The sequence below is a fragment of the Seriola aureovittata genome, chromosome 1 (assembly GCF_021018895.1).
Source record: "Seriola aureovittata isolate HTS-2021-v1 ecotype China chromosome 1, ASM2101889v1, whole genome shotgun sequence".
In the NCBI taxonomy this organism is placed as follows: Eukaryota; Metazoa; Chordata; class Actinopteri; order Carangiformes; family Carangidae; genus Seriola; species Seriola aureovittata.
In genome coordinates this window covers 145001-156041 of record NC_079364.1, presented here as the reverse complement: position 1 = coordinate 156041, position 11041 = coordinate 145001, and the positions used below count along the sequence as shown (strand labels likewise).

At 47.1% G+C, this 11041-nt stretch overlaps 1 protein-coding gene across 1 annotated transcript in view; it reads right to left on the bottom strand.

Annotated features, from left to right (window-relative positions):
- Positions 1-684: 684 nt before the first annotated feature.
- LOC130170289 (ATP-binding cassette sub-family C member 12-like) overlaps positions 685-11041 on the bottom strand; it is a 13763-nt gene continuing 3406 nt past the window's right edge. Inside the window, exons 7-27 of the mRNA XM_056377516.1 lie at positions 10718-10924; positions 9536-9607; positions 9314-9438; positions 9170-9242; positions 8691-8894; positions 7062-7196; positions 6684-6762; positions 6344-6394; positions 6126-6212; positions 5923-6026; positions 5509-5691; positions 5181-5407; positions 3521-3658; positions 2699-2888; positions 2330-2419; positions 2031-2223; positions 1738-1897; positions 1584-1662; positions 1387-1500; positions 1145-1309; positions 685-911 (exon numbers count right to left, since the gene is read on the bottom strand). Of these exons, the coding sequence (XP_056233491.1) occupies positions 819-911; positions 1145-1309; positions 1387-1500; positions 1584-1662; positions 1738-1897; positions 2031-2223; positions 2330-2419; positions 2699-2888; positions 3521-3658; positions 5181-5407; positions 5509-5691; positions 5923-6026; positions 6126-6212; positions 6344-6394; positions 6684-6762; positions 7062-7196; positions 8691-8894; positions 9170-9242; positions 9314-9438; positions 9536-9607; positions 10718-10924 (2769 nt within the window). The 3' untranslated portion in view covers positions 685-818. The remainder of the gene's footprint in view (positions 912-1144; positions 1310-1386; positions 1501-1583; positions 1663-1737; positions 1898-2030; positions 2224-2329; positions 2420-2698; positions 2889-3520; positions 3659-5180; positions 5408-5508; positions 5692-5922; positions 6027-6125; positions 6213-6343; positions 6395-6683; positions 6763-7061; positions 7197-8690; positions 8895-9169; positions 9243-9313; positions 9439-9535; positions 9608-10717; positions 10925-11041) is intronic.

Sequence of the window (11041 nt, the reverse complement as noted above, 5' to 3'; positions counted from 1 at the left end):
TTGATTAGCACAATTAGTCTCACACTGTTAATCATTTCCATGATTATAAATGAACATTTTAGACTAAGTCATCAGACATCAACTACTCCTCTCTTTAATTTCTCTCCTCTCTGCAGCAGAAAGTCGGACATTAAATGTTTTCTCTGCATCACGTTCATAAGTTTGTTCATCGTCAGGCAAAGAGAAAAGATATTCCAACATGATGACAACATGCACTTGTTTACAATATATCTTCTCTGACTTTTATAGAAATTACATTTAGACATGGAAATAATATTTTTTTATTCCAATCGTGATCATATTGTTTATATTTCACCTTGCTGAATATCACTTTTGGACGTTGCTATAGCGGAACTCACCGGGAAGTATCAGCGTTTCTTCTCATATCTTATTAAGAACTCATTCAACTCCGCCTCTTTCACATGAACGCGCTCGTACCTGGACAGGTAAACCCAGGGTTAACTGAGCCAGGTGATAACCAGCTTCGTAGTACCGGTTATCAGGGCGGTCAATGTTAGGTCCAGTTAAGCTGGATAATTTAAAGTTATCCCGGGTATGTTGAACTTTCTTCACAGTACATGCCTCTGGACTCAGCAGATCTCAGTCTGTGGCATGAACAACACAACAACACACATCAGTAATGTAAACACAAACAACAGCTGATCGTCTTTTATTATAAATGAAACACTGAAAACAACAAATACAATTTATTTCAAATGTTTTAAATTAAAATAATAATTTGTAAAATTGAACCAAAGATTGAAAACTGCAGCTAATCAGTTTGTTCTGGGCATCACGCTGCGGTGTGTTTGAAGACTTCAGGACATCACAGTGTTAGCAGCAGTCAGCAGGGAGGAGAACAGCGAGTCTGGTCTTTGTTTCAACACGTCTGGATGATCGAACTCTATGACCTGCAGGACGATGACACACAGAGGTCACACAGAGGTCACACAGAGGTCACACAGGAAGCTGGAACATCACAGTCTGTTACAAATCCATGTTGACCCTGAACATCAGAGCAGGAGGATCGGGATCCAGAGTCAGACCTGGTTCCATTAATCTCCTGGTCGTGGTCTCAGGTCTGAATGACGACCAGAGTCAGTTCTACAGAGACCCGGTCACACTGAACTGGACTTGCAGTTACCTGTCCGTGGTCGAGGACCAGGACCCGGTCCACCTGCAGGATTGTGTGGATGCGGTGAGCGATGGTCAGTGTGGTGCAGTGCTGGAAGGAGTCTCTGATGGTGATTTGGATCAGAGAGTCCGTCTCTGCATCAACAGACGCCGAGGCCTCGTCCAACAGGATAATCTGAGGGACAGACAGGTAAACAGACAGGTAAACAGACAGGTAAACAGACAGGTAAACAGACAGACATGTAAACAGACCTTGGAGTTTCGGAGCAGAGCTCGGCTCAGACACATCAGCTGTCTCTGTCCCGCAGAGACCGTCCCTTCGTCCTGCGTCAGCTCGGCCTGAAGTTTCCCATCCAGACCTGAGACCTGATCACAGAGAGACAAACAGCTGATCAGTCGTCATAGACTCCTGAACCAGCTACAGGTGGGACAGGGACAGACAGACGTACTGTGTCCTTCATGTAGGTCTTCTCCAGAGCTGCCCACACCTCTTCATCACTGTGGACACTGAACGGGTCCAGGTTGTACCTGCAGACCAGCAAACACTCAAACACCTGTCTCTGACAACGTGACAATGAGGGTCTTAGGACCAGGTGAGGTTACCTGACAGTCCCGGTGAACAGCACAGGGTCCTGGGGGATGATGGACAGTTTTCTGCGGAGGTCAGACAGACTGATGGACGTGATGTCCACTCCGTCGATTAGGATCCTTCCTGCAGCTGGTTCCACCAGTCGGAACAGAGCCGCCGCTAGAGACGACTTACCTGGACCACAAGGACCCGTTACGTCTGCAGCACCTCATCATCACAGCAGGAGGTCAACACCTGACTACACCTGATTATACAAGCTATAACCAGCTTTACAGTTTCTTCTGGGACATGGGTCACATGCTCTTACCAGACCCGGTCTTTCCCACGATGCCCAGCTTCTCCCCGCCGCTGACGTGGAGCTGCAGCCCGTTGAGGACGACAGGTGAGTTTTGGCTGTACCTCATCTGATAGTCCTGGAAGGTGATGGCTCCACACCGAGGCCAGTCCTCTGAGACCTGGTTCACCTGGCCCACCGGCCCAGAGCCCTCTGACTCACAACCCTGAATCACAACCAACACTGACTGTGACTAATGTGAGACCAGACCAGACCAGACCAGCAGGATCCAGCTCCCAGACAGTGATGACCCCTCCCCCCTCCTAACTGACCGTGATGTACTCGAGCAGCCGCTCCACAGAGATGAACCGGGCCTCCACCTCCATCAGGGACTGGATCATATACTGACAGTTACTGGTCAGCTGGAACCACAATACACACACACACACACACACACACACACACACACACACACACAGTACTTTATATGGATCACAGACCATTAGCTGGATCAGATTCAGTTCGTCTTTATATCTGAATATTATTTATATTATATTCAATTTCCAGAGTGGGACGTCACATGTCAGAGGTCAAAGACTGGTGCAGTTATGTACATGAATTACTTCATATCCACAGTCTGATGGACGACTGTCCTTTTTATTTCTTCCTTTGAGTATGTTTCACCTGGATGACAGTTTTACCTGGACAATGAAGCACAGGGCGAGGGCTTTCATGGGGGGGCTGCGGATATCATTGGAGCTGAAGATGACAAGCAGAGCAACCGGCAGCGCCATGACAGCGCACAGAGAGTCGACCAGGAAACACAGCCAACGCATGGCGTAGTTAAAGAGCAGGAAGTGGTTGGCGTTGATGTCAGAGAGTCTCTGAAACCTGCAACACACACACACACACACACACACACACACACACAGTTGTATCTCTGGACTGTCAGTGAACACAATGTCCAACTGACAAAGACAATTAGCTCAGAAACATCTGGCTTCTGAACAAAACAGCTGGTGCAACTAAACTGAATCATTCAGGGAGGTGATGTAACCTGAGGCAGCAGTGAGCGGGGACAGTATGGGAGGGGACATTGTGGGCGTGGTCAGTGTGGGGGTGGTCAACGTGGGCATGGTCGGTTCACCACAGAAAAGTTTAGTCCACATTAACGTTGTTTTCAGGTTTCAGTAGACACATGATTGTTTGGATAAAAACATCTTAATGTAAAAGACTGATCTTCTTCCACTAACTAGAAGGTCGTGGTTTGATCCCCAGCTTCTCCAGGAAGTTGAAGTGTCCTTGGGGCCAGGCGCTGAACCTGGTGCTCAATATGAGTGTGTGTGGGCAATGTGCGATTGCTGACTGACAGTGGGCGCCAGCATTAAACTGAGGATGTCTTGTTCAGCAGGAGATGAGAGCCTGAGTTTACTAATGAGGTCAGGCAGATGTTAAAGCAGATCTCAGATATTCAGACAGATGTAGACAGACATTCACACAGATGCTGAAGCAGATGTTCTTACAGTTGTGTGTACTGCCATGTCTTGTTGTAGGCCTGGATGGTGCTGAGGCCCTGAGCGATGGAGGAGCACAGAGAGATGCAGGGAGAACGACTGATGTTCTCCATCTTCTTTAACTCACAGATGTTTCTCAGGAACATCCTGCAGATGTTCAGACAGATGTTCAGACAAATGTTCAGAGACATGTTCAGACAGATGTTCAGACAGATGTTCAGAGTCATGTTCAGAGTCATGTTCAGACAGATGTTCAGAGACATGTTCAGACAGATGTTCAGACAGATGTTCAGAGTCATGTTCAGAGTCATGTTCAGACAGATGTTCAGAGACATGTTCAGACAGATGTTCAGACAGATGTTCAGAGTCATGTTCAAACAGATGTTCAGAGACATGTTCAGACAGATGTTCAGAGACATGTTCAGACAGATGTTCAGAGTCATGTTCAGAGACATGTTCAGAGTCATGTTCAGAGACATGTTCAGACAGATGTTCAGACAGATGTTCAGACAGATGTGCAGAGTCATGTTCAAACAGATGTTCAGAGACATGTTCAGACAGATGTTCAGAGACATGTTCAGAGTCATGTTCAGAGACATGTTCAGACAGATGTTCAGACAGATGTGCAGAGTCATGTTCAAACAGATGTTCAGAGACATGTTCAGACAGATGTTCAGAGACATGTTCAGACACATGTTCAGACAGATGTTCAGAGACATGTTCAGACAGATGTTCAGAGACATGTTCAGACACATGTTCAGAGACATGTTCAGACACATGTTCAGAGACATGTTCAGACAGATGTTCAGAGACATGTTCAGACAGATGTTCAGAGTCATGTTCAGACAGATGTTCAGAGACATGTTCAGACAGATGTTCAGAGACATGTTCAGACACATGTTCAGACAGATGTTCAGAGACATGTTCAGACAGATGTTCAGACAGATGTTCAGAGTCATGTTCAAACAGATGTTCAGAGACATGTTCAGACAGATGTTCAGAGACATGTTCAGAGACATGTTCAGACAGATGTTCAGAGACATGTTCAGACAGATGTTCAGACAGATGTTCAGAGTCATGTTCAAACAGATGTTCAGAGACATGTTCAGACAGATGTTCAGAGACATGTTCAGAGACATGTTCAGACAGATGTTCAGAGACATGTTCAGACAGATGTTCAGACAGATGTTCAGAGTCATGTTCAAACAGATGTTCAGAGACATGTTCAGACAGATGTTCAGAAACATGTTCAGACACATGTTCAGACAGATGTTCAGAGTCATGTTCAAACAGATGTTCAGAGACATGTTCAGACAGATGTTCAGAGACATGTTCAGAGACATGTTCAAACAGATGTTCAGAGACATGTTCAGACACATGTTCAGACACATGTTCAGACAGATGTTCAGAGACATGTTCAGACAGATGTTCAGAGACATGTTCAGACACATTGACAGATGTTCAGACAGATGTTCAGACAGATGTTCAGAGACATGTTCAGAGACATGTTCAGACAGATGTTCAGAGACATGTTCAGACACATGTTCAGACAGATGTTCAGACAGATGTTCAGACAGATGTTCAGACTGAACAAAGGTGAGTTTTCAGGTAAAACACCTGTAGGTGAGGTCAGCAGTGGTAGATTATATCAGCTCAGTGGAGGACTCACCTCAGGAGCAGAGCGAAGAGCGTGATGAGGAGGACTAGCGGCAGCAGCATGATGGGGAAGATGACGGAGGTGACGACGCAGGCGCAGACGGCGATCAGACAGAAGACAAGCAGAGCGTTCAGGTGGTGAGGGACTAAAGAATCCACCTCGTCCTGGTACCTGGAGAAACAGCTGAGGATGCGTCCCATCGGATTCCACTCAAAGAACCTCATCGGGCTGTCCAGGACCTGAGGGAGACGCCGACCGATTACCTGATCACAACTACAGTCGCACAACAACAACACCTGGTACACAGACCAGAGGACGGTGTCTCAGTGGCCAGTCTCACCTTCCTCAGCAGGCCGTTGTGCAGCGTGGTGGCGGCGTGGGACGTGATCTTGATGAAGCAGAGACATTTGAGCGTGCAGACGCTCAGCAGGAGGACGATGATCAGAGCGAACATCAGCTGGTAGAACAGAAGGTCGCTGTTCACTGAGACGTTGCCTTGCTCCGATGCTGTCACGTTGGCGGTCTGAGGAACGACACAACAACTTTACATCTTCACAATAAAACAGCCTCACAGACACCACACTCCCTGAAATGATCAGTACTGCGATTATTGATTAATCTGATCAGCTTAACAAGTAATTGTTTGTTTACTAATTCTCAGATGAAAAATATCTGTTATTAAAGTTTTTTGAAGTTTCAATTCTTTCATTTTGAAACTGGATTTAATGTGTTTGTGTGTGTGTGTGTGTCTGACCCCGTGACCCTGGGAGAGCCAGTAGCTGAGCCACCAGTAGCTCAAAGCTGCATTAGTGATGAGGACGATGAAGATGAGGAGGATGAAGAAGCTCACGCAGAATCCTGCAGGAAGTTAAAAATAAGTGTAATGCTTTTATTTTGAAGGTGCTGGCTGACATCACTTCCTGTTTTCATTTGGCGTGTCAGTGTGTGTGTGCTGACCTCCTGCTGCCTTGTTGTACTGGTGGAACGTTCTCCATGTGACCAAACCTCGTGTGCTGTTCTCCTGATCGATCAGCTGATCAGCGGCTTCGCAGAGAACACACATGTTAATGATCTCTTAGGGGGGGGGGGGGGGGGGGGGGGTCGTGTAACAACTGTGGTCATCAGAGAAATGCTAACAGATGTCCTCGGTCAGTGAGTGGCAGACGTGAACTTACCTTTGCAGTCAGGTGAAGGTGCGTCTGTGTTTTCATCTGTCATGTCCAATGCTGTGAGGTCCAGAGAGAAAAACGCATCATCAACAGAGGGCGGAGCTAAACACCTGAGAGTAACCACCTACAACTGAAGACTACAGGTAAACAGCTAAGTCTCATCTCCAAGGAGAATCTGGATGTCAAATCAATGGAGGACAGAAAGGAAGAGGAAGAATGAGAAGAAGAGGAAGAGGGAGAACAATAGGAAGAGAAGGAGGAAGAGGGAGAAAAAGAGGAAGAGGGAGAAGAAGAGGAAGACGGAGAGGAAGAAGGAGACGAAGAGCTGTCCCCATGTCTCATGTACCTGGATTGACGATGCCTCGGTCCATGTGACCGTTCAGCTCCACCTCCTTCTTTTTCTTGTCTTCTTCTTCTTCTTGAGGCTGGAAACAGGAAGCAGCACAACGACTGAGACCCTGAGACATGTTCTGTGTCTTCACACCACAACAGACCACACCCCCCTCTGCAGCTGGATCGTCACGGAAACAAACCGCACCCCCCCCTTCAGCTGGATCGTCACGGAAACAAACCACACCCCCCCTTCAGCTGGATCGTCACGGAAACAAACCACACCCCCCCTTCAGCTGGATCGTCACGGAAACAAACCACACCCCCCCTTCAGCTGGATCACACCCTGACTGAACACATGGTTCTGCAGCAGCTGTGACGGTCTGGATCTTACTGTGGTTTGCTCCTTCAGGTGTTTGGTGATGAGCTCAGCGTAGTGTCCCTCCACCTTCATCAGGTCCAGGTGACTTCCTGTTTCCAGGACCGAGCCGTCCTTCAGGACCAGGACCTCATCACAGAACTCCATGTACTGAAGGACACAAAGACACAGAGACAGAAGATCAGATTCATACTGAGCCAGGTTGAGACCATCAGGTGGACTCACAACTCCAAACCACTCTCTTGTCTCTTGAAGTCATTTTGTGTCTGTCAGTCGGGTCAATGAGATTCAAAACAACAAAGGTTATGACCAATGTTACTGTCTACAGCAAGAAACATATTTAACCCCTGTGTTGTCCTCGGGTCAACAGCAGAGAAAACTCAAATATCTAAATGACACAGACACACACACACACACACACACACACACACACACACACACACACACACACACAGACTGCTGCCTGATCTCAGACAGGAGAACTTGCAGCGTCGCCTCTTCACGAGCTCGTACATGACTCAGACACAAAATAAATATTTCTTGAAAGCTTTGTTTACTATCATCTCCACACTCGCAGGCTGTGAAGGTGCTGCAGGTGACAATACCCCCGACTTCTCTCTAACCCTGCTCAGCTGCCCCTGCCTCTGCCCCAGCTGGGGCAAGAGGAGGAGAGGTCAGTTCTGCCTGGCCTGTAAAACACACACTGCCTGCTGCACGTGAGAGAAATATATCTGCAAAGCCAAACAGCTGCATACCGCCCTGCATGTGCTAATTAGTTGATTCATTTATGTTGTTCACATTTTGGTTTTGTATATTTCATTGTTATCTATTGTTTGTTGTGTTTACACACTGTGTGGGTGGGAGCAATGGTTACAATATTGGGATATATATTTTGTTGTTTAATTCCTAATTGTACAATGTTACTGGGAGCGCCTTCAGTGAAATGCATTCAAAACTACTTCCTGCAGATTTCTGCCACTTTCTTAGGCTAAACAAGTACTATCTCTTGTTTACCAGCTCTGCAGTACCTTAAGAAATAATATTAATAATGAATCCCTCCTTTAGTAAAGAAAACGATTATCACAGCTGTGTTGTAATAAAAATGAGTGGTCTTCCTGCACTGTGAAGAGAGAAAATATATTCACACAGTTTGTGATGCATGACAGGTTGTTTCTACATGCAAATAGATTTGGTGTTTAAAATTAAATTAAGCTGCTTTATTTTAGGGGTTTAGTGAAGGCGGGTCATTTTTGACCCTGAGGACAAGGGGAGTATACAGAAGGTGAAGACAACACAAGGGTTAAGACCTGTGCACATGAAACATATGACGTTCAAGTCTTTCAAAGGCCTTTAAAATGAGATCAGGCTGCAGAGAGCAACCTGCTACTGTGCAGCTGCTGGGTGACCAGTATGAACCTACCTGCAGCTGCTGGGTGACCAGTATGAACCTACTTGCAGCTGCTGGGTGACCAGTATGAACCTACTTGCAGCTGCTGGGTGACCAGTATGAACCTACCTGCAGCTGGTGGGTGACCAGTATGAACCTACCTGCAGCTGCTGGGTGACCAGTATGAACCTACCTGCAGCTGCTGGGTGACCAGTATGAACCTACCTGCAGCTGCTGGGTGACCAGTATGAACCTACCTGCAGCTGGTGGGTGACCAGTATGATGGACTTCCCCTGCAGATCTTTCTTTATGCACTCCTCAAAGATGTGTTTCCCTGCATGGGCGTCCACAGCTGATAGCGGGTCGTCCAGCAGGTAGATGTCTTTGTTGGAGTAGACAGCTCTGGCCAGACTGATCCTTTGTTTCTGCCCCCCCGACAGGCTCACCCCCTGTTCTCCTAACTGAACACACAGAGTTACACACTGCATCTGTCACCTTCACACCTCAGGCTGATTCTACAGCAGCTGAGAGTCTGGAGACACAAAGACTAAACCTTGTCTGTTGTCAGATGTGAATATTTGCTGATGTTCTTGTCAGTCATGTTCATCTGTAGTTTCAGCGGGATATTACTCCTACACCTAAATGATATTTTATTGCAGGTTTTTCCAGGTGTGTCACCTGGACAGCCACTAACATGAAACAAAGAGACAGTCAGGTGTCAGGTTGAGTTTCTCACCACGGTCTGATCCTTGTGAGGCAGGACGCGGAGGTCGGCCTCCAGGTTACAGCTGCTCAGGACTCTGTCGTACCTGCAGAGCAGCAACACACGTCACTGCACATCCACTCCTCCTTTACATCAGGGGGACACTTTATTTCTTACCTGGAGCGGTCCAAAGGTTCCCCCATCACTATGTTGTCCTGCACAGTCCCACAGAAGACCCAGGCCTGCTGGGAGGTGTAGGCGATCGATCCGTTAACTGAGACTGATCCCTGATGCAGGTGCATCTGATACACAAGACAACATCACGTCTGTACCTGCTGAGATCCTCTGTGAGTCCATCTGTGTTCACAGGTGAACATGATGTAGACTCAGGTAACTCACCTGTTCTAACAGACTGCAGATCAGCGACGTCTTCCCACTGCCAACATTCCCACACACACCCAGCAGTTTGCCCTGCACCAGAGATACACATCATCATTAACACCTCAGGAGCATGATGTTAACCAGCTGCTAACATCTGTGTCCAGTGGAACGCCCTCATCTCTGGGTTACAGAGTATTTTCAGATGAAGGTTGACTGGTGGAGAGAGCTGTCAGAGAAGACCAGATCTCATCAGAGTGTCACATCTGGACTTTCCACATTCATTTGCAATACATCCTTTGTAACAGAGTTATCAAAACCAGGGGTTTTCAAAGTGTGGGAAAGTGACCCCCCCTCAGAGAACATGAGGACAGCTGAGGGAACACTTCTCTGCAGAGACATGTCATGGATGTGTCTTAACATTGTGTGTGACCTTCTGAGGCTGTATTCTAACTGATCCAAACATCTGAAGTGCATCTTCAGCTGACTCTGCTTGTGCGTAACAGGCAGAGAGTGCACGCTCTGTGCGCTCGCCAGTGCTGAAATACTGCGACATGGACTTCAGATCACAGTGCAAGAGTATTTTCTATTTATGCTGGATGGGAAAAATGAAACTGTGTTGGTGTGAAACTAGTAAAGATGGGTGTAAGACGGAGCCCTGCAGGAGGTTGATGTAGAAAGAAACCTAGATCATACTACTCCTCTCACTGTAGGACCTAAAAATGATCCATGCAGCCACATGTGGAGATGAGTTTAGCTACCCAGATGTTTACAGTCTTCTGGTCTAGTTTACTAGTCTACTTTTCTCATGCTGTGCCTCCTCTGAAGGTCGATGGCGCCCCCCAGGGGAGGCCCACCACACACTTTGAAAACTGCTGATCTAAATGACAGTTCACGCATGCTTGATGTAAAATGCCATAATCATTATCAATATTGTTATGATAAACATTATTTTATGATCACAGTCAGGTGAATGGCAGCAGCTGTGAGGCATGAAGCCTCCTGGCCTCAGAGTCCAGGGTTTGACTGGACTCTGCTCTGTGAACAGGACAGAACCACATCAGAAAGAGCTGCACACGTCACTGTCCAATGATTCAGATCATTCTCCGACTCCTGCAACAACTCCAGCAAGGTTTAACCCTTTCTGATCCACACTCATTCACAGCTTCACACCGGTAACAACTACACAGTCAGCACTGTCACCTTGTTGAGGGTGAAGGAGACACTTCTCAGGGTGGGCATCACTTCAGTGTGTCTGCTTTTGTGATCCAGGTCGTCCCTGTCCTCTGTGTTGTGGGGGTGGAGTGGTTTAGTCCAGGATAGTGTGGCCTTGTCCATGATGATGGCTTCTGACCTGTGGTCTGTCTTCTGGATGACGTACGACTCTGGATTCTCTATCAGCAGTAACCTCTGCAGCCGCCCCACACACACACACACACACACACACACACACACACACACACACACACACAGAGAGAGAGACAGAACCAAAATGTGAAGGTAGAAAGTCAAACTAAAATCCTTGGC